This window comes from Silene latifolia, chromosome 10 (genome assembly GCF_048544455.1).
Source record: "Silene latifolia isolate original U9 population chromosome 10, ASM4854445v1, whole genome shotgun sequence".
Taxonomy (NCBI): Eukaryota; Viridiplantae; Streptophyta; class Magnoliopsida; order Caryophyllales; family Caryophyllaceae; genus Silene; species Silene latifolia.
Window position 1 is genome coordinate 18,233,663 of NC_133535.1, and position 27,270 is coordinate 18,260,932.

Genomic DNA, 27,270 nt, shown 5'->3' on the forward strand with positions numbered 1-27,270 from the left:
TAAATGGAAATCGCAGCAAGGGGGTGTCCTGCCGGGGCGCCGGCGGTCGGTGCGAGGTGCCGGCAGCGCGTAGCTTGAAGAAAGGGGTTGAATTAAATGGGGTGTAGTCTATGCCGGCCTGTCGGCTGCCGGGCAACCGGCATAGAGCACAAGAAATTGATGCAAGGTGGATTGTGGTGTTGCGTGCGTGCTTGTCTTGCCGCCGGGCTAGGACCGTGCGAGTCTTCAACAAAAGGAGGAAAACTTGATGATGTTTGTGCCGGTGGGGGTAGTCGGCTGCCGGCTGACCGGCATAGGACTCAAAGCTCCAAATAAACTTTGTTTCGATTCGAGTCTTCAGCAATTTAAGCGGGTCATCTTGAACTCGATTGCTCTGATCTTCTCTTCTTCATTCCTTTTGATTGGGGATTCGATGGAGTCAAACCTGAGATCGGTTTTGATACCGAAATTGAAGAGCAGGTGTGTCATGGTTGGTGGAGACGAGTTTGGTGATGATGATGGTGAGTGATGGTGTTGAAGATGATGAGATTTTGTGCGGGTGTGCGAGGCAGAGGAGCAGTGGAACAGCTATGGCGGGTTAAATGGAGGTGATGCGTGGTGGAGATGATGAGTTTTCGGGTTTCTGTGGGATTGAATTAAGGTGGTTAATGGTGGATGAAGGATGTCTGGTTGATCAGAGGTGAGTTCAATTACGGTGGTTCGAATGAATAAGCTCCAAAACGATGGTGAAATGAATTGATGCATGGTTGTCGAGATGGATGCTGGTGAGTGAAGGTGAGCGAATGGTGGTGGAGGCAGTTGGGTTGACTATGGAGGTGAAGAGGAATGACAATGGTGATGATGAGCACGAGATGAAGGACGATGGGTTGATATGTGTTGGAGATGAAGGAGGTGATGAATAATGATGGTGAAATGTGAAATGGTGACTGTTGACTGTTGAGATGATGGGGGAGTATATGAGGGTCAAAGGTTGACTTTGATAAATCAATACTTTGCTTCACCTAGACCCGCTTTGACTTCTTTAATCCGTCTTGTTTCATTCGGCTTTGATTTATTGTAAATCGAATCTCCTCTTTATTACTTCGCGTTACCTACAAATTATCATAATAAAGTAATATTAATAATAATATTGAATAAATATCCGACTAATTAATAAATATTACTACGACGACTAATTATTATATATTCGTAAATAAATGAGCTATTTAACGATTAAGGCACACAAAATCGAGTCGGAATAAGCTATAAATGAGGGGTAAAATATGAATAAAATGCTACTCATCAAATCTCCCCACACTTAAACCTTACTCGTCCTCGAGTAAGCTCATTTAAACTAGACAGTGACCCATAATATAAAGAACTAGCTAAACTAATAATATCCGATGAGAGGCAATTAACGGGCCTTCTCCGTCCCTTCAACTCGCATCGAGACACAATGAGGTATGCATTCCGATGCAAGGCAAGTGGGGGCTTGCGGAAAACTTTTGACACATCCAACATTTCAGCACGAATCAAGATATAAGATGCATCACAAAAAGTCAAACCACTTTCCTCATCTAAGCGGCCGTTTTGTTTTGAAAGATTAAAGGTTTTGGTCGGGAGATACCGTCTCATAGTCTCAACGAGGTGCCAACTCCCTAAACGTGGCACAAGCAACCCAAATATGTTCACAAAAGCCAAAGAAACACATTCTAAGGCGGGAAAAGGGGAAGCAAGGCTAGTCCTCCAAGAATGACACGACACGCGCAAGATTCAACCAAAAGAAACCCATGGCTAAGGGGACTTAGACCATCGACAACCTCACGGATTTCACTCGTCACTCATTTAAAGACCGGGTGTTTTTGTACAAAAAGTAGCCAAACACTCTCCTACTACGACTCGTGAGAACGTGTCCGCAATCTAATGTGTAAAACAGTCCTATGTCCAAATGAGATGCAAAATGTAACAATGCGCAAGCCATGAAATAAGGGTTGTAATGGGGCTAAGGAGTAGGACGGAACGGGATTGGTGCAAGCACCGTTTGGACATGTGGAGTTCAAACCAAGAATTGTCGACACATCACATCCATTTCCTTATTGCAACATATGAGACACGTCTATGCCCTAACATAGCATGGATCACCAAAACTATGCAAAAATTGCATAAACCCAACTCAAATTGGAAAAATTTGAAAGTACTCCTCTTATTTCAACAAATGGTAACGTCTACACCCTAACAAAAACCCGGTTTCCCAAGTCATGCAAAAATTGTGTAAACCCGACTCATTTTGGAAAAACATCAATTTGCCCCTTTATTTAGCAACGGCTCTTTCTACCCCGTTTAATGATGAGGAGGGGTGTTGCTTGCCTTTTTTTTCTTTTAACACAAATATATACAAAACAACCAACTCTTTTTTTTTTTGAATTTTTCACAACTTTTTCACTTTTCTATTTTGTTTTTCATTTCTTTTTCAAAACCTCTTAATTATATACAATGCCAAATGCATACCAAGTTCCGACCCAAGTGGAAATGTATACTATCCACCACTATTACCCAAATCACCTCCTACAACACTACTACAAAACCGACCAATTCTTGATCAAGGAAGGGTGGTTATGGGATGTAGCTATTTTAGTGAGTTTGCCAAATGAATAGGTTGAGGCTCAAAGGGGGTGAATCAAAAAGGGAGATAATGGAAGGGACAAAACAAGGCAATTTGGCTATGTGAGGTTCATATGCATGTGGAAACAAATTTCATTTCATGACTTGTGCACAAAAAATGAAATGCAAATCATGGCCTAAGGACGGAATGACACACTTATGCGTCTAGACATAACACGTCTCGCGAGGAGGCCTACTCACAATCCTAAGTGGGGGTCGGGTATGAATGCACCGACCCTAGGAGGCTCTAATCCTCACATTTGAGTAGTTAGGTCGAGGTCTAGGTCTAGCCTACGGTCCTCTCGGTCTCACAAGGCGGCAAAACTTGGTGGACATGCCCTTTTTCTCATATGCTAACCATGTGACACGGGTGCGAGCCATGGGGAGGGGGAAGGCACGGTCAAGACATAAATCATCATTGAGGTATCATAATCCCTCCCTAGACCACATTTTGTTTTAAAATAAGTACAAACTTGATGCAAACTGTAAATAAAGCAACCAACACATATTCACAAGATACGAAATGCATTTCTAAGTACTAGCAACATAAATAAACATGCAACAATTGTCTAAACCTATCAGCACGTAAGCAACACACACCAAGTTCCAAAATGGAACATCCTCATCGGCATAGCCCATCCTCCTCCATATATCCAACAATTGTAAAAGAAAAGGAATGAAAAAGGAGAAAGAGATAAGAAAGATTAAACCGAGCGGTCTTCTAGTCTCCTAATGCCTCAAATGTCCCGTATGTGCCTGCACCACTTGTTAGACAAACATATATATACAATGCAATATTTTTGCAATTTTTGAAAATTTTCAATTTTTAGGCATTTTTTGAATTTTTATCAAATTTAAAGGTGCAAACAAATATTCACAAAGTGGATATTTCCCTCCCCACACTTGAAATTTACATTGTCCTCAATGGAACAAAGTATAGGGAGAGAGAAGGAAAAATAAACAACATATTTTTTTTTGTTTTTCAAATTTTTGTGAAAATGAAATAACATATTTTTGGATTTTTAAATATTTTGAAAAGAAATAACATGTTTTTGTATTTTTCTAATAATAGAATTTCCTCCCCACACTTATTTATTTACATATTTTCAAGGGAAATAGATATGTGGAGGAAATTCGGAAATTAAATACATATTTTTGGTGTTTTTTCATTTTTTAAGAAGGGATAAATTGTGTTGTTTGGTTGTTCTTTGGTAAAGGTTTCTCGGTGGATGTGCTACCTTGGTTTAAAGTTGCCAAGTCGGAATTCCCAATCCTTGCTAAGGTCCTTCTTCTTAAAGCTCTAAAGAGCCTTTTCGGTTCCGGGTCACTAAGCAAAAGATTACCGTTTCCTCTAGGCATATACTTCAACAAACCGTTAGTCTCCTAGTGTTTTTAAGCACTAGGGGGTAAGCAATAACACACTCACTCTACAAGAAACAAGTTACTACTCAAACAAGCAAACAACAAGCAAAGACTAAAGCTAGAAACTCAAACTAACTAAGCATAACCTAACGCCATCCCCGCAACGCGCCATTTTGATATAGGGATTTTTGCCGTCACTTCCGGTACCAAAAACTATTTATAAAACCAAATAAAAGTAGTATTTATTCGGGTGTCGAACACGAAGATGGCGGGGGTTAGATACTTGGTTTGTTTAAGTCTTTAGTTTAGTCAAACAAAAAAAGATGTTGATTTATCTAAAACTAAGATGCAAATAAGAAATAAAATTAAACTAAATGAAATTGTTTTTTAATTAATAAGGGAAGGCTAAGGTCTTTGGGTTCACAAAGGGCAATTAGGGGGAGAAACAAGGTCTAACAAGAGAAGGGTAATAATAGTGGTCAAGGGTTTAAGACTAATTTCTTAGTCACCTTAAGCTCCTCAATAAGTTGTCACTTGATCGAGATGAACTAGCTACAAATAAAACATAAAGACTACCCAATAGCATGAGCACCAAGACGGATCGAATGCATCAAAGAGATGTTCTAACTTTCATTAAAACTCATCTATAAGCACTTCTAAAACTATCTAATAGCACAATGCACCAAGGTAAGCCAAACATGTCAATGAAATGTCCAATTTTCATTGAGGCATTTCCACAAACACTTCAAATGCATTAAGAGTAGAAACCACATAATCACCCAATTCAAAAGGTTAACAACCCAAATTCATCCCCTTAATTACCCAAATTCCCCCTAGACCTTAGATTAGACTACTCACTCATGTTCATGGGTGAGAAATTAACAACAAATTGCAACAAAACACAAGTAAACATTGTAAGCATGATAAAGATGGGAACTTTGAATGAATAACAATTAACCAACATAAGAAATGTAAACAAATGAAAAATAAATGCAAATAAAAGATGAGAATTGTACCAACAAAGAGGAAAGTAACAATCTTGGGCAATAATGGAAGAATGAATTTCTTCTAATCTTCAAATACAACCCAAAATACTAATAGTATACTAATGAGAAAGGAAGAACTTGCATAAACAAAGGAAAAATTAAACTAATAATTAAAGAAAGATTACAACTTTTTATTGAATGAAAATGAGGGAGGAAATATTAGGGTTCTACAATATTTGAGAGGAGAGAATTAACTAGTCTAATTCTATTCTAGGCTTAGGTAGTGGTGTGTTAGTAATGTCTAATATTAGGTAAGGTGGTGTCTACTTTTATACTACTCTAAGAATAATGATACTAATAATAATAATAATAATTCTAATAATGATAATAACAATAATAATCCTCATTCTCCAAAGACACGACTCACCAAAAAAAGACAAACAAAACAATCAAAAAAAAGAAAAGGGAAAAGGGGCAACGACGATAAATGGAAATCGCAAAGAAGGGGGTGTCTGCTGGGGCGCCGTGGTCGGTGCGAGTGCTTGGCAGCGCGTAGCTTGAAGAAAGGGGTTGAATTAAATGGGGTGTAGTCTATGCCGGCTTTGTCATTGGCTGCCGGCAACCGGCATAGAGCACAAGAAATTGATGCAAGGTGGATTGTGGTGTTGCGTGCGTGCAGTTTGCCGCCGGTGGCTAGGACCGTGCGAGTCTTCAACAAAAGGAGGAAAACTTGATGATGTTTGTGCCGGTGGGGGTAGTCGGCTGCCGGCTGACCGGCATAGGACTCAAAGCTCCAAATAAACTCTGTTTCGATTCGAGTCTTCAGCAATTTAAGCGGGTCATCTTGAACTCGATTGCTCTGATCTTCTCTTCTTCATTCCTTTTGATTGGGGATTCGATGGAGTCAAACCTGAGATCGGTTTTGATACCGAAATTGAAGAGCAGGTGTGTCATGGTTGGTGGAGACGAGTTTGGTGATGATGATGGTGAGTGATGGTGTTGAAGATGATGAGATTTTGTGCGGGTGTGCGAGGCAGAGGAGCAGTGGAACAGCTATGGCGGGTTAAATGGAGGTGATGCGTGGTGGAGATGATGAGTTTTCGGGTTTCTGTGGGATTGAATTAAGGTGGTTAATGGTGGATGAAGGATGTCTGGTTGATCAGAGGTGAGTTCAATTACGGTGGTTCGAATGAATAAGCTCCAAAACGATGGTGAAATGAATTGATGCATGGTTGTCGAGATGGATGCTGGTGAGTGAAGGTGAGCGAATGGTGGTGGAGGCAGTTGGGTTGACTATGGAGGTGAAGAGGAATGACAATGGTGATGATGAGCACGAGATGAAGGACGATGGGTTGATATGTGTTGGAGATGAAGGAGGTGATGAATAATGATGGTGAAATGTGAAATGGTGACTGTTGACTGTTGAGATGATGGGGGAGTATATGAGGGTCAAAGGTTGACTTTGATAAATCAATACTTTGCTTCACCTAGACCCGCTTTGACTTCTTTAATCCGTCTTGTTTCATTCGGCTTTGATTTATTGTAAATCGAATCTCCTCTTTATTACTTCGCGTTACCTACAAATTATCATAATAAAGTAATATTAATAATAATATTGAATAAATATCCGACTAATTAATAAATATTACTACGACGACTAATTATTATATATTCGTAAATAAATGAGCTATTTAACGATTAAGGCACACAAAATCGAGTCGGAATAAGCTATAAATGAGGGGTAAAATATGAATAAAATGCTACTCATCACTACCTCGCCAACACGGTCCAGAATTTCATAAGGACCTATAAACTTTTGGCTTAACTTACCCTTCTTCACAAACCTCATAACACCTCGCATAGGTGACACTTTCAAAAGCACCTTGTCACCTACCGCGAACTCAATGTCCCTGCGGTGTAAGTCGGCGTAGCTCTTCTGACGATCTTGAGCTGCTCTCATCTTTTGGCGAATTAACTGGATTTGCTCAACCATATCTTGAACCAATTGTGGCCCTAAGACCACTGTCTCGGAACTATCATCCCAACAAACTGGACTTCGGCATTTCCGGCCATACAAAGCTTCAAAAGGTGCCATCCCAATGCTTGTATGATAACTATTATTGTATGAAAACTCGATCAAATCAAGTCTGTCTTCCCAACTGCCTCCAAAGTCCATAACACATGCCCTTAGCATGTCTTCTAAGGTCTTGATGGTCCGTTCGTCGACCATCGATTCTTGCGGATGAAAAGTCGTACTCATCTTCAATGTTGTACCCATCAACTCTTGCAGTTCTTGCCAAAACTTTGATATGAACCTCGCATCACGATCGGAAACAATATCTTTCGGAATACCATGTAACCGAACCACATGCTTTCGGTAACCCAATGCAAGCTGCATCTTAGACCAAGTATCCTTCATGGGGACGAAATGGGCTGATTTGGTTAGCCGATCCACAATCACCCAAATCATGTTGTTACCTTGCTGTGACCTAGGTAACCCCACAATAAAGTCCATGGAGATCGACTCCCACTTCCACTCGAGCACCGAGACTGAATCTTACCTTGAGGTCTCCTTTGTTCACCTTTGACCCTTTGACAGGTCAAACATCTAGCCACAAACTCAGCTACGTCTCTCTTCATGTTCGGCCACCAAAAAGTCTTCTTAAGGTCTCTGTAAAGCTTGTCACCACCCGGGTGAACTGAATAAGGAGTGCAATGAGCCTCGACAAGATCATTCTCCTTAACTCGCATCGTCGAACACACCATCTCCCATCAAAACGAACACTCCCATCCGGATGTATAGAGAACCCGGAAGTCGCTCCACTCTCTACCTTTGACTTCCACTCCTGGATCTTAGGATCAAGCTCTTGCTTACTTTTGATGTTTTCATACAACTCGGCTCGATCGTCAAATCCCGATGGTATTCCCCTCTCGAATCATAAAGATCCCCAAACCAGACATCTCATCTCTCAACTTCAGCAAGGACATAGCTGTACATAGCGAATGAACGCTCTTCCTACTCAAAGCATCTGCGACAACATTAGCTTTACCCTCGTGATAGATGATCTCCATATCATAATCTCCAATCAGCTCCATCCACCGCCTCTGTCGCATGTTAAGCTCCTTGTGAGTGTAGATATACTTTAGACTCTTATGATCAGAGAACACCTTAAAAGTTGCGCCGTAAAGGTAGTGCCTCCAAATCTTAAGTGCGAACACAATCGCACCCACTCCAAATCATGAGTAGGGTAGTTCTCCTCATATTGCTTCACCGCCTCGAAGCATAAGCTATCACTCTCCCTCCCTGCATCAAGACACAACCCAAACCGTTCTTTGAAGCGTCGGTATAGACCTCAAAGTTCTCACAACCCTCTGGCAAGGCTAGGATAGGAGCTGTGGTCAAGCGTTCTTTTAAGGTCTGAAACGCCGTTTCACAACTCTCATCCCAAACAAATCTGACTTCTTTCCTCATCAAGGATGTCATAGGCCGTGCTATGGTAGAGAAATCCTTCACAAATCTCCGGTAGTAGCCGGCAAGGCCTAAGAAACTCCGAATCTCAGCAACATTCTTCGGCGATTCCCACTTGGTAACGGCCTCAATCTTACTAGGATCCACAGATACCCCTTCTTGGATATTACATGGCCTAGAAAAGCCACTTCCTCTAACCAGAACTCACACTTGGATAATTTGGCATAGAGCTGATTTTCTCTCAAAGTCTGCAAAACTATCCTCAAGTGCTCTTCGTGCTCTTCTTTGGTCTTAGAATAAACTAGGATATCGTCGATGAAAACAACCACAAACTTATCCAAAAACGGTGTGAAGATCCGGTTCATCAAATCCATAAAAGCTGCTGGCGCATTGGTCAACCCAAAAGGCATCACTACATACTCGTAGTGACCATAACGAGATCGGAACGCTGTTTTAGGAATATCTTCGTCTGCTATCCTCAGCTGATGATACCCCGACCTCAGATCAATCTTAGAGAATACACCAGCTCCACTTAACTGATCGAACAAATCATCAATCCTCGGCAACGGATACTTGTTCTTCACTGTAACCCGATTGAGCTCTCTGTAGTCAATGCACAATCTCATACTCTCATCTTTCTTCTTTACAAAAAGAACTGGAGCTCCCCACGGTGACACGCTAGGCCTGATATAACCCTTGTCTAACAACTCATGTAACTGCTTCTTCAACTCAGCCAACTCTTTAGGTGCCATACGATAAGGTGCTTTAGATATAGGACCCGTTCCCGGCTTAAGCTCCACGCTGAAATCGACATCCCTCTTGGGAGGCAAACTCGGTATTTCCTCAGGAAATACATCTTCAAATTCTTTCACCACGAAAATCTCAGAAGTTGTCGGCGGCTCTACTCGGTGATCTCTCACATGACAAAGGATTAAAGGACACTTCTTCCTTAAACATGACTTTAAAGTCATAACCGCTATAAACCTACACTTAGGCTTTACCACAAACCCTCTATAGGACACCTTAACACCCTTGGGACTCTTTAAAGACACTCTCTTCTGTCTACAATCTATCCTGGCATCATACCTACCTAGCCAATCCATCCCGACAATCACCTCAAACTCATCCTTAGGAAACTCTAACAGGTTTACTGGTAAATCTACCCCTCCAATCACCATAGATATACCCTTATATAACTTGAGACACGACACAGACTCCCCCGAAGGTATGAACACATCATCTTTTACAACCTCAAAATTGCCCAAACCCATAGACACAGCATGACTTTTAGACACAAAAGAATGTGTAGCCCCGGAATCAAACAAAACAAAGGACGGTACATTATTAACAAGAAAGGTACCGGTAACTACATGAGCATCATCCTGTGCTTCCCGCTTATCCATCATGAAGAGCTTTCCACTATTCTTCCGTCCTCCACCCCGAATCAAGCATTGGAGGTACTAGGCTTAGCTGCCGAATCCTGGGTGACACCGTTATTCGCACTTTGGTAAGATCCACCACCACCGCGGTTGTAACCGCCCTGGTTACCCTGTCCACCTCTGTTGCCCCATGAACCTCCCGGTCGGTTACTAGCAAAACTCTGAGTCGGCCCCTGAGAGACATTTCCTGATCGAGCTCCTGAACCATTGCCGGGCTTGTAGCTCGTGCATTCCCGCCTTTTGTGGCCTATACTACCACAGTTGAAGCACGTAAGGTTGGTGTTGTCACTTACAGCCCGACCTCCATTCTTTCCCCAGCCACGAGAACCTCCAGAGAAACCAGCTCCACTAGAGAAAGCTTTAGCATGGTTGAAATTCCCTTTCTTGTTGGTTGGGCGATTGTTGTTCCCACTATCGGCCTTCCTCTTTTCTCGTGTGATCCTCTCCTCGATCTCCCTTGAGAGATCCACCATTCTCTCGGCTTGACCCGCTCTCAGATACACTTCCTTGAGGTCAGTAGCAACCCCAGTCGGCATACGACTCACGATCTTAGCAGACAAACCCCTCTCAAAACGGAGAGCCAAACCTCTTTGTCCGAGTAAAATCTTCCACATAACGAGATAGCTCCATAAACCGATGATAGTAATCAGTGACTGTCATCTCCTCGGACATAGTGAAAGATTCAAAGTCGGATCTCATCTTGTGTCGGATATGCTCCTAAGACAAACCGCTCTCTCATAGCACTCTTCAACCCGGACCACGGAATAGCCCCTTCCTCCTGGTAGTAAGCTCTAGCATCATCCTTGACGTTCTGCCACCAAACTGCAGCTTCTCCTCTTAGGTAGTATACAACCTGTTCAACAATCATATCCTCGGGGCACTTAACCATTTCCATGAGAGCTTCAATCTCACGGTGCCACTTCTCGAGCAGCTTTGGTTCGCCTACCCCGTCATATGTGGGAGGGTGGAAACGAGCAATGTTGATGCTAAGCTGAGTTGCATCCATCGTCTACTCGTTTCCTTTTCCCACATTTTTGAGAGCTTCAAGGAGAGCCTCTTGTTGCTCAATCATGCGAGCAACCTCATCAATAGACATCTCCGAAGCTTGGATCTGTGCGGGAGTTCTTTTGGGCGGCATTTTGAGCTGATAAGAAAGAAAGAAACGTAAACACATGCTCAAAATTTAACATCCCTCCGCCATAAGAACACTCGGCCGAGACCACCCTACCATGAGAGTGCGTTACCATCTCGGTTGCCCGAGGTTAGTACATATCAAAAGCGTCTGAACTGAGCACATTTATTAAAGTAATGTAAAAAGCGAAGTTTACAATATCCGAAACCAAATACTGTTTAATGAATTACAACTTCAAAGTCTTAATAATAAAAGAAAACTCGCTAAGAACTCAGACAGTGATGCTATGACTCGTGGTGGCAATTCTCCCAAGATAATCCCCAAGCTCTCACTAGCAAAACCTGTCAAGCCTGCTCACCATCCCCGAATGGATCACCGCAGATTCCACAAACAACAACGGGGTCAGTATTATGCAACAAACAAGACAAACAAATGCAATACTCGTCTGATCATCATCAACTCCCAATCACCCTGTCTCACATAGTAACCGACTACACACTAAAGTGTGTAGCCCTGCCAGATTACCCATCGCAACAGGTAATCCTCGCCGCCAGTGGGTGACCGCAGCCGATCCCACCTAGTCCAGCTCCTCACGAGCGACAACGATCCCTGTCCCTTAATGTGCGCATCCCCTTCCGTGGCGGGTTCCACGGAGGGCGAACTAGGGTGTGAAGCCACTCCCGCAAGTGACTCCACCATAATCACAATCACATGACATTACTGTCATCTCAATCCCCTCACACCAACACTGTCACAACAATCTCCATATTACGATGATCAACAGACAACGATAATTACAACAACATGTCATGTAAAGCACAGTAAACTGAGTAGGAAAACCCTACCTTAGCAATCACAGCAGTAAGCAACACGGACAATCAAAAAGGCTCCTCTACGAAGTCTTCTCCTATACAATGATCATACAACACAATTACACTTTGTACAATTCCCAACATCCCCTTCCATATAAATGTATAGCAACCCGAAACGATGCAATAATTACAAAGATGTACTTACCAACAGTGCAACAAGAACTTATACGCAAGAATCACCGCAATTATCCACACAAAGATGCTACGAAATGCTCAAAGGAATGATTAGGGAATGATTTGGGTATGATTAGGGTAACGTAGAAATGATAACGCTGTGAAAAGTGATATTAGAAACTGACGCGGAAATATAAAATACCCTAATCACTCCTTAATCAAACCGTCGAAATATAACTTCGCCAAACCGGACACTCGGTCGAGTGCAACAACACTCGGCCGAGTGTCCAATACTCGGTCGAGTATTCGCTATACTCGGCCGAGTATTCCTCGGCAGAACCGAAATAACACGCACTAAGAGCACTACTCGGCCGAGTAGGCTCTACTCGGTCGAGTAGGCTCCAAAGAAGATCCGTAGTGTTACACAAATAAAAAAAAGTACACCTCTCTCACTTCCTCATAACCATAAACGATTATCCTCCACACCTCAACAATCGATCACATCAACATGAGGAATAACAGTAGATGAAGATACATGGAAAACATGATCAAACAAATTCTCCCCTAATTGACATACTGCTGAAGCATTCTGAATAGGTGTAGGACGCAAAGAAGATTTAATGGCGAAATTATGTAAAGCTTGGGCAATAAGAACATTAACAGTTGGTGAACTTTGAGGAACAGATTTCACCTGAGTTTCAGAATTCTCTACGATTTCTCCATGATTATCCAAGATTTCGGTATCTGCTGCTTGATCATCTCCCGAGCAATCAAGCGATTGCGTTTCTTTCCTTGGTCTTCCTCTTCCTCGAGCCAAAGCGCAACAATGGCGGATAAGAAATCACGCAAAGTTGAGAGAAAAATCGCCCTTTTTTGTAGAGTTTTACACAAATATTATTTTTAAAGAAAAATCCCAATTATTTGTTATTATAAGAGTAAATTAACAATTACTCCTTTTTATATTTCACTTTTCTAAAATAACTTCCTTATAAAAACTTTTTAATAATTTACTTCCATAAAATGTTCTCCGGTCAAAAATTGCACCCATTTACACTTTCAGGTGAAAAATGTTATTTTATGACCGTTTTGCCCCTGTGTAAATACATATCTTCTTCCCTATTCCCCCATTTGTCAAATTTTCTGGGTTTGAAACATTGTGTTTTCACGTAAATTTCAATACCTGTCAAAATTTCAATACCACCACTAGTTTGGTCGCCCACCGCCGGCGATTCTTCCAGACCACCATTCTACATTGCTTCTTCCTCCTAACCCACACTTCAAAATCCCGACACTACCCCCATAACCACCACTAAATACCAAAAATATAAGTTATTAACCCGAACTCGGATTCGACTTCGGAGTCGAATTGATGTGTTCTTGTCATCTGGGTAGTGACCACATCACGAACCACATCTCCGATCGACACCATTCCCATCATTCCTTTCTTGTCAATAACTGGAATGTGCATGATTTGATTATTTGCAAGTAAATCACAATAGGCACACTTTTTTTTAATTTGCAGAAACTTTCATAACATATGAAATGATAAGAACTCATCAATTGAAACAAAACTTGTTTCATTGTTGATTCTTTGAAACATTTGTGAAGATGGGCCTGCAATTTCCAAATCAAAACTTGTTTCAATGTTGATTCTTTGAAACATTTGTGAAGATGGGCCTGCAATTTCCGAATCAAAACTTGTTTCAATGTTGATTCTTTGAAACATTTGTGAAGATGGGCCTACAATTTCCGAAACTAAAGAGGGTAAACTTGAAGAAGACAAGTGTGGTTTTAGAGAAGTTTTCTTAGAAGCGATTAGTTGTTACGATTTGGTTATAGGTTTGTATTGTCAGATTCAATTAGGTTAATTAGTATTTTGTGTTTTTGATTAATTTTTGGTAATTTGATGTGGATTTTTCTGGGTAGTTTAGTATAATGAAGAGGAAGGAGATGAAGATCATCAATAATGAGAATGATAAATGAAGAAGATGAACATAGAGAAGGGCATTTTCGTCATAAAATTAGGCTTCTAATCAGAAAATTCAAATATTGACAGAATATGCCATCGGATTGTCCAAATGGGTGCAATTTTTTACCTGAGAACATTTTATGGGAGTAAATTATTAAAAAGTTTTCATAAGGGAGTTATTTTAGAAAAGTGATATATAAAAGGGAGTAATTGTTAATTTACTCTTATTATAATTTGTTAATTTGTTACTTCTTTTACTCCTACAATTTAGGATTATAGCCTGACTAACAATCTTGTATTCTAGTATATATATCAAATCTTCATCATCATCTTCATTTTGATTACCCTGGAATACAACACCAAAGATGATGATGATGGAGATTTGATCAAAATGAACAAGTTTTCATGAAAAACAAGAAGCTGATTTTGGGTTTTCTCGTGTTGGTGTGATTGATTGTTGAGGTGTGGAGGATAATCGTTTATAGTTATGAGGAAGTTAGGGAGGTGTAATTTTTTTTAAAATTTGTTTATGAGTGAAATTGGGGGAAAAGATGTTAGGTTGAGGGGGGTGAAAGGTGTTAGGTTGAGGAGAGTTAACACCGTTATAACGGAATAATAATTAAGGGCAGATAGTGCACTAAAACGAAAGTTCAGGGGTATCATGTACACATTCCTAAACTCAGGGGTACCACGTGAATTAAGCCAAATCTCAAGGACACCACGTGAATTATCCCTTACTTTTAACTACATTTTATTATCGTTTAGTTTACAAGCTTAGTAATAACACTTCTTTTTCGAATTGTTATCGTTTTTCTAATCGAATTCATAATTTTCTTTACCTTTTTCAAACTCGATTTTGTATTTGACTAACTTTTTGTTTTCTTCCAAAAATGTTATTTTTGCTGAAAATGTTTTTCAGATATTCTTTTGACTTAAATTTTCGAACCCTGCTGTTCTTTCCGTTCCTACTCTTTACGTTATGCTTTTCTATTGGAAATTAGTCAAGCTATCGTTAAAATTACATTCTTGCTAACCTCTCCATTGACTCTAACTTGACTTCCTACCGTTAGGAGTACATTATAGTTCATCTTCTCTTATTGGGCACTAATCCCGATTACTTCGGCTTTTTGGTTAGATCACTCGATTGCTCGTCATTTTTGTGAAATTTCTAACTATTTCGAATTTATGCTTTATAAATTTTAAGTTTTGGTGTGGAGTTTATAAATTTAACTTTTCCAAGAGTTTGAAAATGAGCTTTTTTTTATTTTCTTTTGATTTTGACGTTGGTTTGATGCTAGAGTTTGATAATTAAACATTGCTTTCGTGAAGCCAGCAAGGTTGCTGACTTCATGGCTTCTATTGGACATTCATGTCCAACTCTTTCGAGGTGGTTTGATAGCCGGTGGCTTCAACTTACCTCCCTCACTCGAAAGGATGAGATAGATTGGTTCTATCCTAGAGAATCAACCTAGTTTTCTTACCTAATAAAAAAAAAAATAGCATGTTATACGCTTATTAATGCCTGATTTTTGGTTTTGGGGAGCTCGTTCATTCCATTGATGAAGTCTTATACTTTTGAAAGTTCTATTGGTTAAAATGAATTGCACTTTTTGCATGTTTTAATAAATATCTCTGCTGTCTCTCAAAAAAAAAATTAAAAAAAAAATTTTATGCTTTTGTTTTGTACGTTGAAGTTTCAAGGAAGAAACCTTTTAAGGGGATGTTTGGTTCACCCAATATAGGTATGAGGTATGGGTTTGGAATGAACCAAACCCATACCATGTGTTTGTTTGATGGAAATGAAGGTTTCATACCCATACCTCAAACCCATGAGGTATGGGTTTCTCATACCCATGGAGGGGGTGGGTATGAGATTGATACCTATGGTATCAAATTAGAGATATTAAAAAGTGATAAAAAAAATTGTAAAAAAAATATTTTTATATTTTTATTTGATTAAATTTTATCTACATGATTTAATAGTATAAAAATTATTATTAAAAAAAATTGTATTTTGAAGATTTTTTTAGCTTTAATTGATTTTTAACCCCATACCCCCAAAATTGAACCAAACACAAGGTATGAGGTATCAAGTTCCAAGCCGATACCACCCAGGTATGATTCCCGATTCCAAACTCATACCCACGCGTGAACCAAACACCCCCTAAAGGTAGGGTAATTTCAAGACTAGCGATTTTATCTTAATTGGTTATTAAAATAGCCAATTTGATATTTTATTTTATTGGGGAAATTATTTCAAACTGCTAATTTAGTAATAATTGAATTTTTTTTAAATGAAAATTCCAATTCTAGCTTAGTTGGGTTAAAACTCTTCTAAATTATGAAGCAAAGACTCTTTGGGAACGAGGTAATGGTCCTAAATTACATCGAGTAAAAGGCGCCATTGCTGCGTGCAAACATGCGTATAATGAATCCATTACCGACTATTTTGGTTGTTTGAAGTGTCATCGGGATGAATTAGACAAGTATATGATCGTAATCCTTCTTGTGATTGTGGATGCAATTCAATATAAAATTGATAGCTTGATAAAAAGCGAGACGAAAGTTAAATTACTCTTACTCTAACAAACGAATACAACAATTTCAGACAAAAAAAGGTTTTATTAACGCCATAAACGAAGCTCAATTCCAGAGTCAATTTCATACAAACCTCAAATAATAAATAGCATAAATTCATGAATGTCACTAAACGATACGGCCACCACGAAGAGCAAGAACAAGATGAAGAACAGAGCCGCCCTCAATATTATACTCGCTAGCAGTCTTATCATCAGCAAGCTGTTTCCCTGCATAAATCAACCGTTGTTGAATTGGAGGAATACCTTCCTTCTCCTCAACACGCTCCTTGACTCGGTCAATAGTATCACTGGGTTCGATGTCTATTGTGATCTCCTTGCCAGTAAGAGTCCTAACCTTAATGCTGGTACCACCACGAAGACGTAGGACGAGGTGGAGAGTGGACTCCTTCTGGATATTGTAGTCTGCTACGGTCCTGTCATCTTCAAGTTGCTTCCCTGCAAATATAAGACGTTGCTGGTCGGGTGGGATGCCCTCTTTGTCTTGGATTTTGGACTTAATGTTGTTGATTGAGTCAGATGGTTCGACTTCCATGGTTATTGTCTTGCCGGTTAAGGTTTTCACGAATATCTGCATCATCTTGTGTTGTTTTGGAGCGAGTAGAAACTATACTCTTTAAGGCGGAGAAATTGGGTTTATATAGATCGGGTTTGTTTAGGAAAGTTGCCTAATTTGCTACTGCCTAGGATTCCGACTTTGTTTAGGAAATTGGGTTTGTTTAGGAAACGAGCAGTACAGCCGTACAGGTGATCCCAAGTTAGCGTCTGGTTTTGATGGCCTCCTCCCAACTACGTTTGGCTCTTCTCAGAGACATGGATCAAGAGGTGGGTAAGTCGAGACAAATTTTGGATAGAAGAGACAGAGATAGCCGACGTGATGGAAAATGGGAAAGATATAATTGAAGATTAAATTGAAACTAGTTTTAAACCCGTGAACTTCACGGGCTGTTTTATAGCCAGTTGAACAAATACAGCTAATATATGTTACCGCTAAAAGAAAAATTATAATTGCTAAAGTCGTTCTTATAAATATACGAAGTATAATAGAAGAAATTAGAATAGTTAAGGCCCTGTTCTTTCAGGCTTTTTAGAGGAGCCAATCAAATCAATCGAATCGAATGAATCAATCAATCAATGGAGCTGAATGATCAATCAATCAATAGAGTGAAATTTAAATGAATCAATCGAATAAAGTCAATTGAGCTGAACTATAATAATAATAATAATAATAATAATAATAATAATAATAATAATAATAATAATAATAATAATAATAATAATAATAATAATAATAATAATAATAATAATAATAATATTAATAATAATAATAATAATAATAATAATAATAATAATAATAATAATAATAATATTGTTATTATCAACTATAATAATACTAATATTCATACTTTCATAGTATAATACTCCCTCCGAATAACAATGTTTGCCCCATTTCTCTAATATATGTGAGGAGTATTTTATTGAAATGGGGCAAACTATACTAATATTAATATTTATAAGAAAATAATTGAGTAAATTATAAATTACTCCCTTTTAAGTTCCACTTTTCTAAACTTACTCCCTTATAAGTTTTTTTTTTTAAATTACTCCCTTAAGTTGACCTCCGACCAAAAATTGCTATCAAACTAGTTCTCAGGTGAAAATAATAAGTAAATAGACAAAATTGCCCTTTGAAAAAATTACCCTTCATCCTCTTCCTCATTCCTATATCCACCCTGCTGCCACCGACCACCACATCACCGCACAAGCTACACCACCGTAACCTCAACAACCTCCCTCCCACTACCTGATGTACGATAATGCCCCCACCGCACGCGCCACCATCCTCATTTTAATTTGCCGACAATAAGCAGCACCTCGCTCCCTTCCCCACCTAACACACCGACGACTAACCCAACCACCAGCCCCATCATACGTCGACATAAATTCAAAAAGTTAGATCGACAAAAAAACGACGCACAATTTCAAAAAGCTAATATCAATTTGAAAATTGAGATTTAGGCTGAGTTGCATTGACTACATCGGCAAAATTAAAGCCCAAAACTGGTTGCATTGACTCCGTGGCTGAGTCGTCGGCGACGTCGCTCACCGGATGTGGCTGTTATCGACAAAAAAACGCAAATTAGTCGGGCGAGAACGGGGAGATAAGCGCGCATGGTGGAGTTTTCATGAGAAAGGAGAAAAGCGGGGGCTGGGTGTTGGAGAGGAAGGAGGGGGCGGTGGTTGGTGGCTGGTGGGGCAATTGAGCGAGATAAGGAGGAAGATTGGGTGATTTTAACATAGTAAAGGAAGTTCAGGGGCATTTTCGTCATAAATTTAGAGAAATGGAGGGAAAATTCAAAAAGAGACGAAAATACTCACCGGAGTTGAAAAATGGTAGCAATTTTTGGCCTGAGGTCAACTTAAGGGAGTAATTTTTAAAAAAAAAACTTATAAGGGAGTAATTTTAGAAAAGTGCAACTTAAAAGGGAGTAATTTATAATTTACTCAAAATAATTATACTATTATATATGAATAATCATAAATTATATTAATGAAAAATAGTAATTTTTTACTAATAATATTCTTAATAACAATAATAAATAATAATGTCAATATTAATAATGACATTAGTAAAAATAATTGTTTCGAATAAAAACACCCAAGTAAGCGTTGCTCAAATCCGGGTCGGGTCAACGCGCTCCTCTCAAACGATGGCACTTCGAGCCTATGCTTGCTCTCTTCGGATGGATCTTTCACGCGTAACAAATAGGGCCTCGGAGGGTTCGCAATAGGTCCTTCTCTGATGCCTTACGATATTAGTGGATAGTCGGGACCTTGCTTGAAGCTAAGGTCTCTTTGCCCTCTCATAGTAGCTCGAATAGTCTTATAATTACTTCTAGAGAGAGGAAGTTGTTGATGAGAATTATTTTACCATTGATTGGTGAATAATGAGTTATTTATAGGTTTCTATGTGTACCTCAAATGATGGCTTGACAAGCATGATTATCAGATTCGCTATGAATATGCCTTACCGATTCGCGATTTGCTTATAGAAAATGTGCTATATGTATTTTCAGTAATCAACTTGATAGAATTCGTTTTCAACGATTCGTGATTCGTAGGGTACCAAGCGAATCCGTAACCATATTGGCAAGCGTGTTGACTTGTATGACTCCGTATTGGTTAGTGGGTCAAGTCGGTTGGGTGTGCCTCATCAATAATATTAATGATAAATGTTATTAATTTTAATAATAATACAAATAATAATTATAATAACAACAACAATAATAATAATATTAACATTAATAACATTATTATTCATTTTAACAACAACAACAACAACAACAATATTAACATTAATAACATTATTATTCATTTTAATAATAATAATAATAATAATAATAATAATAATAATAATAACAGTAATTATAATAAATAAATTATTATTAACATTATTATTAACAATATTATTAATTATAATTATAATAATAAAAAATAAAAAATAATAATATTAAAAAAATAGTATGAGCTAGATATTTGGAAGGTAACTAATAATAATAATTACTCTATATCAAAATTATTATATTAGTATATTATAGTAAACAACCATTTAATACTTTCCCCGTCCCAATCATTTGTTTTTCTTTAATTAAAATTCTTCCACGAAGAATTAAAAAGACAAATAAATGATTGGGACAAATGGAGTATAAAGTAAGAAGCTCATCCGACTATCCTTAAATTATTTTAGTTATATACGTAAAAATCATCGAAAAACAAACAACACGTGAAGTAGGGAAAATAGTTCTTCACAAATTGTAGAGTAAGACGGTTTGAACCGCAAGAAGGTCCATTTTTATAAAAACAACATTCATATTTTCATAATTAATACGTCTCTTTTTATTATCGTCTGGCATTACCATGTCATCAATTAGTCAGTTTAGTAATAATTATCATATTAAAATCATTTTAATATCAATGATTTTAATTTTAATATCAATCTTTGAGTATTTTTGTTTTTATCTAGTATACTGATCTTTGATTTCATATTTTACTTCCTTTTGTTATAGTGCAGACCCATTTTCAATGGTGGAAGTAATCTTTGCAGAGGATATGAAATATCACTTATGGAAGGAATTTTTTGTGATTGTTATTCTTAGCAACAATCAATACTATATATTAATTCCAGAAACCAAGGGACTTCAATGTAATTAAAGAAAGTTATACAAATTAATTATACTATATAGTTTTAAATCACTAGCACCGTGTGATGAACCCGATTAAGGGATCTCAATGTAAATATTATATAGTTTGGGTTAAAATTAAATTATAAAACCTTGGTAATTTTCCTAAACATTTGTAAGAGACTAAAATATGGTCAATTTCCTTAAAATAAAATAATTAATTAAGATGGTCAATTTCAAGGATACTAAAAGAAAGGAGATGCTTGGTAATTTTCTTAAATATTTATAGAAGACTAGAAGCTGGTCAATTTCCTTAAAATAAAATAATTAATTAGTATAAACATGCGCACTTATGGTATTAATTATTATCATCATAAAATTATATATTAAATTTAAAATCTATGCAATTTTATTAAATTTTATAGCTTATTAGATATATAGAGATGTTAATTATTTAATATACAAAAATATAATTTAAGTAGGTTATAAATAATTGAAGTTAGATTCCATAATATATAATATAGCATAATTCTTTCGATTTGATTTAATGCATATATTTAATATATTTATATAAATATATAATCCTCTTAAAATTGCATGCCTAAGTAGTAAAAGTAATTTCGTCAGTAAAAAAAAGAATTGTAGTAACATTGATATAGTTATATGATAATAATCACTCATTTGAATAGTAAAATTAACAATATTATTAGCGAGATTAGTGAAAGTGATGGAAACAACAATGAGAGTAGTGAAATAATCAATATTAATGCGGCAATAGTGAAAGTAACAATAATTACGGCGGGAGTAGTGAAATTATCAACATTAATGCAGTACTAGTGACAGTAACAATAATTACGGCGTGAGTAGTGAAAGTAACAATGATTACGGGTAAGTAGTGAAATGTTATTACTATTGTTTCATTAATAAGAGTAAAATATTTATAGCGGAATAGTGAATTTGTCTCAAAATTTATTTCATCGTAATTCTCGGATATGTCATAGAAAAATATATTAATGATAAATTTATGGGTTATGCAACTTTAAGTAATTTTATTTAATGAAAAAAAAATTAATGGTAAGTAGAGGTAGCCCGGGCAAAGCCGGGCACCAATACTAGTATCAATATATTTCTGATCAGTTATGTGATCTCGAAGGAAATATTTTTTCATGACTAACTTATTATTAGTATAATACTTTTGACATAAAATAAAAGGCTCTCATTTAATTAGGTTTGATCTTCCCCAAATAAATGAAACATTATTTTCAAAGGAAAGAAAATATTTTATTATGGTATATTTATTTATTCTTGAGATTTTAATTAAGAATAGATTGATTTTAGTTAAGAATGAATTGATTTTTGTTTTATGTTAGAATAACGTTCTTTTCACTTAAATAAAACTTAATTATATGAAAAGTTCCATTAAATTAAGAAAAAAATTATCATAGTTAATATCGTTTTTTTATTTCTGTGATTATGCACAATCCCCATTTAGTACGACAGTACCATAAAATTGGGAATGAAATTGGGAAAGAATATTACCCTAGTTAATAATAATAACGTTTTTTTTTTCTAGTTTTTAAGATGCTGTTGTAATGTTATTCTCTCATGAGATGACCAGGGGTGTCTAAGGCCACGGGCAATCACAGATTCACAGGCGTGGGAACCGGGTCTCCACTTTTGGTCACCGTATTTTAAGCTTTCATTAATGAAATTTAATACAAATCTCGAAGTATAATATACTTGTGCATTCATTTTGGGGCCTCATTTTTCCGTGTCGCACTGGGCCTCCATTTGTTTTAAGACGCCCCTGGAGATGACACGTAATATTTGGTGAAATACTATAATGACATGTCAACATAGAACTTAGAGGATTAATATATAGATAGATAGATGGCGCAACACTGGAGGTTACAAGACAAATTACCTCTATTCCACTCATTTAACAAAGAATTGTGGTGTAAACCCTGAAAAGCCTAGATGTTTTCGAGATACGGAATAAACACAAGCTCAGAAGCTCCTACATACAGCACAGGATATACAGTTTTCACAGTACAGGTCCTTCAACCTTTCTTGAATGTTTCCTGTAGGTTCGACTACTCCACCTTGTGCTACCAATATATACACACACTTACAAATGGCATAAGATTCTAGAGAATAGGCCTCCTCAGGTAGGATTGTACCGTAGATGTTGTTCATAGAAATTGATCAACTGTAATTACAAGGAGGAAATGTCAGTTAACTTTATACTCTCTAATTTACAAAGTACGAATCAAAAAAGGGGAAGCATATACCAGAAGAGGGTTTGTTGCCTTGAGATACTTGTTATCTACCATAACTTCCTTCCCATCAGACCTAATAGACAAGATGCAATATCAAACAGTTAATAACAATAAAAAACGTAATTTAATTTCGCAGTACAAATTTTACTCGTTTGAGTATATTTTGTACCAAATTTTCCATTTCCCTACCCTTAACTAAAAAAACATCAAACCTAATTCTCTCTACCTTCTCTCTATTGTTATTAATCATCTTTTTTTTTTCAAGAGTCGTAGATGATAACTTGAGTTTAGAACATGTATTTGATTCTTTAATTACAAATCATTTATCTAATCCGAAGAAGAATGCTTCCAATGCATAATACAACATAGCATGGATTGAGAACAATTAAATTTTTGGTGGCTCTCATGTGATTTTTTCTCCCGATGCATAATACAAGATAGCAAGTAAATTACTACTAAATTCACAATCAACTGAATTCAAAATAAAGATGATTTATGCCGCTGACTTTGATCTGTTGTGCTGAAATCATCACACCCGATGCCAATACAAAATTCATCAAATACTCCATAAATCAAACTGCATTATTCCCTCTCGATCAATAATCTATAATACCTAATGCCTAATGCAAATTGTTGACACGTGTCGGTGGTGGCAAGGGTGGATGGCCAACGGAACGTGGTGGGTAGGCCGGTGAAGTGGCCGTATTACGGGATTTCCTGAATTTTTTCTTTATGCAGTACAATGTGTGGGTAAAAATTCATGCATTTTAGTAGTAGGTGGTTTGGTTTTAGGCGGAATATGATGCATAAACTATCATGTGAATGAAAAGCAATAGGAATGAAAAACGTAAAAACAATAATAAAGTCCTAGTGTGGCCTATCCTATCAAAATGAACATTAAATATAAGTTTGGAATCCATCCTTGGACCCGAGAAGCTTGTCTCGATGTTCCATCTTGAACCATGTAGCGGGAGTGAGCTTCAATCTCCATCTTTAGTCTTCTTTGAAAATTACAATAAATAAATTTACATAATAAACCTATTTATTACATTCTAATTTCAAAACCCAAAACTAAAGAAAAATAAAGGAGATTCGAGATCTCACAATTACATAAAAATTATGTTTCTTTCATTACGATTTTATCTTAATTGGTTACTAAAATAGCCAATTTGATATTTCAAGACTAGCGATTTTATCTTAATTGGTTACTAAAATAGCCAATTTGATATTTTATTTTATTGGGGAAATTATTTCAAACCGCTAATTTAGTAATAACTGAAATTTTTTTTAAATGAAAATTCCAATTCTAGCTTAGTTGGGTTAAAACTTCTAAATTAGCTCAAATTCGATGAAGCAAAGACTCTTTGGGAACGAGGTAATGGTCCTAAATTACATCGAGTAAAAGGCGCCATTGCTGCGTGCAAACATGCGTATAATGAATCCATTACCGACTATTTTGGTTGTTTGAAGTGTCATCGGAATTAATGAATTAGACAAGTATATGATCGTAATCCTTCTTGTGATTGTGGATGCAATTCAATATAAAATTGATAGCTTGATAAAAAAAGCGAGACGAAAGTTAAATTACTCGTACTCTAACAAACGAATACAACAATTTCAGACAATAAAAGTTTTATTAACGCCATAAACGTAGCTCAATTCCACAGTCAATCAATTCGTGAATGTCACTAAACGATACGGCCACCACGAAGAGCAAGAACAAGATGAAGAACAGAGCCACCCTCAATATTATACTCGCTAGCAGTCTTATCATCAGCAAGCTGTTTCCCTGCATAAATCAACCGTTGTTGAATTGGAGGAATACCTTCCTTCTCCTCAACACGCTCCTTGACTCGGTCAATAGTATCACTGGGTTCGATGTCTATTGTGATCTCCTTGCCAGTAAGAGTCCTAACCTTAATGCTGGTACCACCACGAAGACGTAGGACGAGGTGGAGAGTGGACTCCTTCTGGATATTGTAGTCTGCTACGGTCCTGTCATCTTCAAGTTGCTTCCCTGCAAATATAAGACGTTGCTGGTCGGGTGGGATGCCCTCTTTGTCTTGGATTTTGGACTTAATGTTGTTGATTGAGTCAGACGGTTCGACTTCCATGGTTATTGTCTTGCCGGTTAAGGTTTTCACGAATATCTGCATCATCTTCTGTTGTTGTTTTGGAGCGAGTAGAAACTGGAGATTGGGAGATAGAGATTTCGGGATAGTTTTTCTAAAGGCGGAGAAATTGGGTTTATATAGCGATGTAGATCGGGTTTGTTTAGGAAAGTTGCCTAATTTGCTACTGCCTAGGATTCCGGCTTTGTTTAGGAAATTGGGTTTGCTTAGGAAACAAGCAGTACAGCCGTACAGGTGACCCCGAGTTAGCGTCTGGTTTCGATGGCCTCCTCCCAACTACGTTTGGCTCTTCTCAGAGACATGGATCAAGAGGTGGTAAGTCGAGACAAATTTTGGATCGAAGAGACAGAGATAGCCGACGTGAAGGAAAATGGGAAAGATATAATTGAAGATTAAATTGAAATGGCGCAACACTGGAGGTTACAATACAAATTACCTCTATTCCACTCATTTAACAAAGAATTGTTGTGTAAGCCCTGAAAAGCCTAGATGTTAAAGCAAGACTTGGAGTTACAGAATACACACAAGCTCCTACGCACGAGTGACACGACACAGGGTATACAATAGTGTACACAGTTTCAGGTCCTTCAAACTTTCTTGAATGTTTCCTGTAGGTTCGACTACTCCACCTTGCGCTACCAATATATACACACACTTACAAATGGCTTAAGATACTAGAGAATGGGCCTCCTCAGGTAGGATTGTACCGTAAATGTTGGTCACTCCCTTTGCCACCTACACATTAACATGGTAACAGTTATACATGTAAATGTGTATCAATGCAAGTCCAAGTGTGATTAAAAAAATCAAGTCTCACAGGGGAATGCATGCTACTTACGAGGTTCTCTTCTATCTTTCTGTAACCGCCTCGAGAACCATACCATTTCCCCTTCTTGCATGAAATGTTAGCACGATTTCTTCTGCTAACGGCCTTCAAATGATAGGTAAATCGTTAAAAGGATTATATAAAGAACTCATTAATTAAAAACATAATAGGTAAATCGTTAAAAGGCGAGTATATTTAACCTGAAACTTCTCAATAGTTCCCATCTCTTTGAAAAGATTCCATTGTTCCTGACTGATGGTGGGACACTTATTGTCTCCCGGTGGGTTCTTACGCATCTCCCCCGTTGCCTTGTCCACATACAACCAATCCCTAGCAACGTCACACTTCCACTGCATTAGGACATCCCCTGCCTTATGCATTAAATACTTACCATGGCATTCATCGGCAATATCAAAGCCTTCCTTTATACGAGCCAAGTATAACATCCTCAATTTTGGATTCAAATTTCTAATGTCATCTAAATGGATAGGCACAAACTGTCTTGTGCAACATCCAATCCAACTGGATAAAAAACCCGCATTTGGACCAGTAGGTAAACCCTTCGAGCTCCATGTTATTTTAAGCGGATCTTTAGCGGCTATAGCTGCAAGGGCTTGCGGGCACTTCGTAGCACTCCTCTCACCAGGCTTATTATCATCCTCACGCTTATTATTCTTTAGACTTTTTTTTCCGTTTTTCACCCATGATAATCCTAAAACCCAAATATGAATGAAATAGGAAATGAACAACTTAACAACGTCATGCAGAGTATTATCTAAAACCCTAAACCCTAATAGGAATGAAAATTTACAACCAACAGAATGAGCTTCTAAAATCCTAAACCCTAATAAGAGGAGTGAAGAAGATGATGCGGGATGATAAAGATAACAAAGAAGACGAAAAACAAACAGATGCATGAAAAAGAAAAAAGATGATTATCTTAAAACCCTAATGACGAAACACAAAATTAAAGTGAACATACCTGATGATGATGATAAAGAGAACGAGCAGGATGATAAGGGAAGACAACGGAATCTGGCCGTCGGAAACTGGGCGACGGCCGGCAACGAGAATGTAGAAAGAGAGAATAATAAACTCAGGATACCAACGGTTGAACTGGTGTTGTGTGTGTTTGTGTGGTATGTTGTATGTGTTTGTAAATTAGTTTTTTATTAAGACAAACTATTGACAACGGGTCCTCAAAACAAAACCGTTGTTATATGTTAATAATAACGGGTCAATAATAGTCAACCGTTGTCAAAACTTTATTAC

At 37.6% G+C, this 27,270-nt stretch overlaps 1 protein-coding gene across 1 annotated transcript; it reads right to left on the reverse strand.

Annotated features, from left to right (window-relative positions):
- Nucleotides 1–16,599: 16,599 nt before the first annotated feature.
- On the reverse strand, nucleotides 16,600–25,234 carry LOC141605288 (uncharacterized). The gene is made up of 2 exons (XM_074423990.1): nucleotides 24,735–25,234; nucleotides 16,600–17,160 (listed from the first exon to the last, which is right to left on the reverse strand). Exons 1-2 carry the CDS (start codon nucleotides 25,197–25,199, stop codon nucleotides 16,690–16,692), a joined length of 936 nt encoding a protein of 311 aa, XP_074280091.1. The 5' UTR covers nucleotides 25,200–25,234; the 3' UTR covers nucleotides 16,600–16,689.
- Between the last annotated feature and the right edge of the window lie 2,036 nt (nucleotides 25,235–27,270).

Excerpts from the sequence above, each read along its gene's own strand:
- LOC141605288 (XM_074423990.1), bottom strand. The coding sequence starts at position 25,199 with ATGATGCAGATATTCGTGAAAACCTTAACCGGCAAGACAATAACCATG. Across the intron at positions 17,161-24,734 it reads CTCTTCGTGGTGGCCGTATC|ATGATGCAGATATTCGTGAA; the intron begins GTTTAGTGACAT and ends AAACAACACAAG.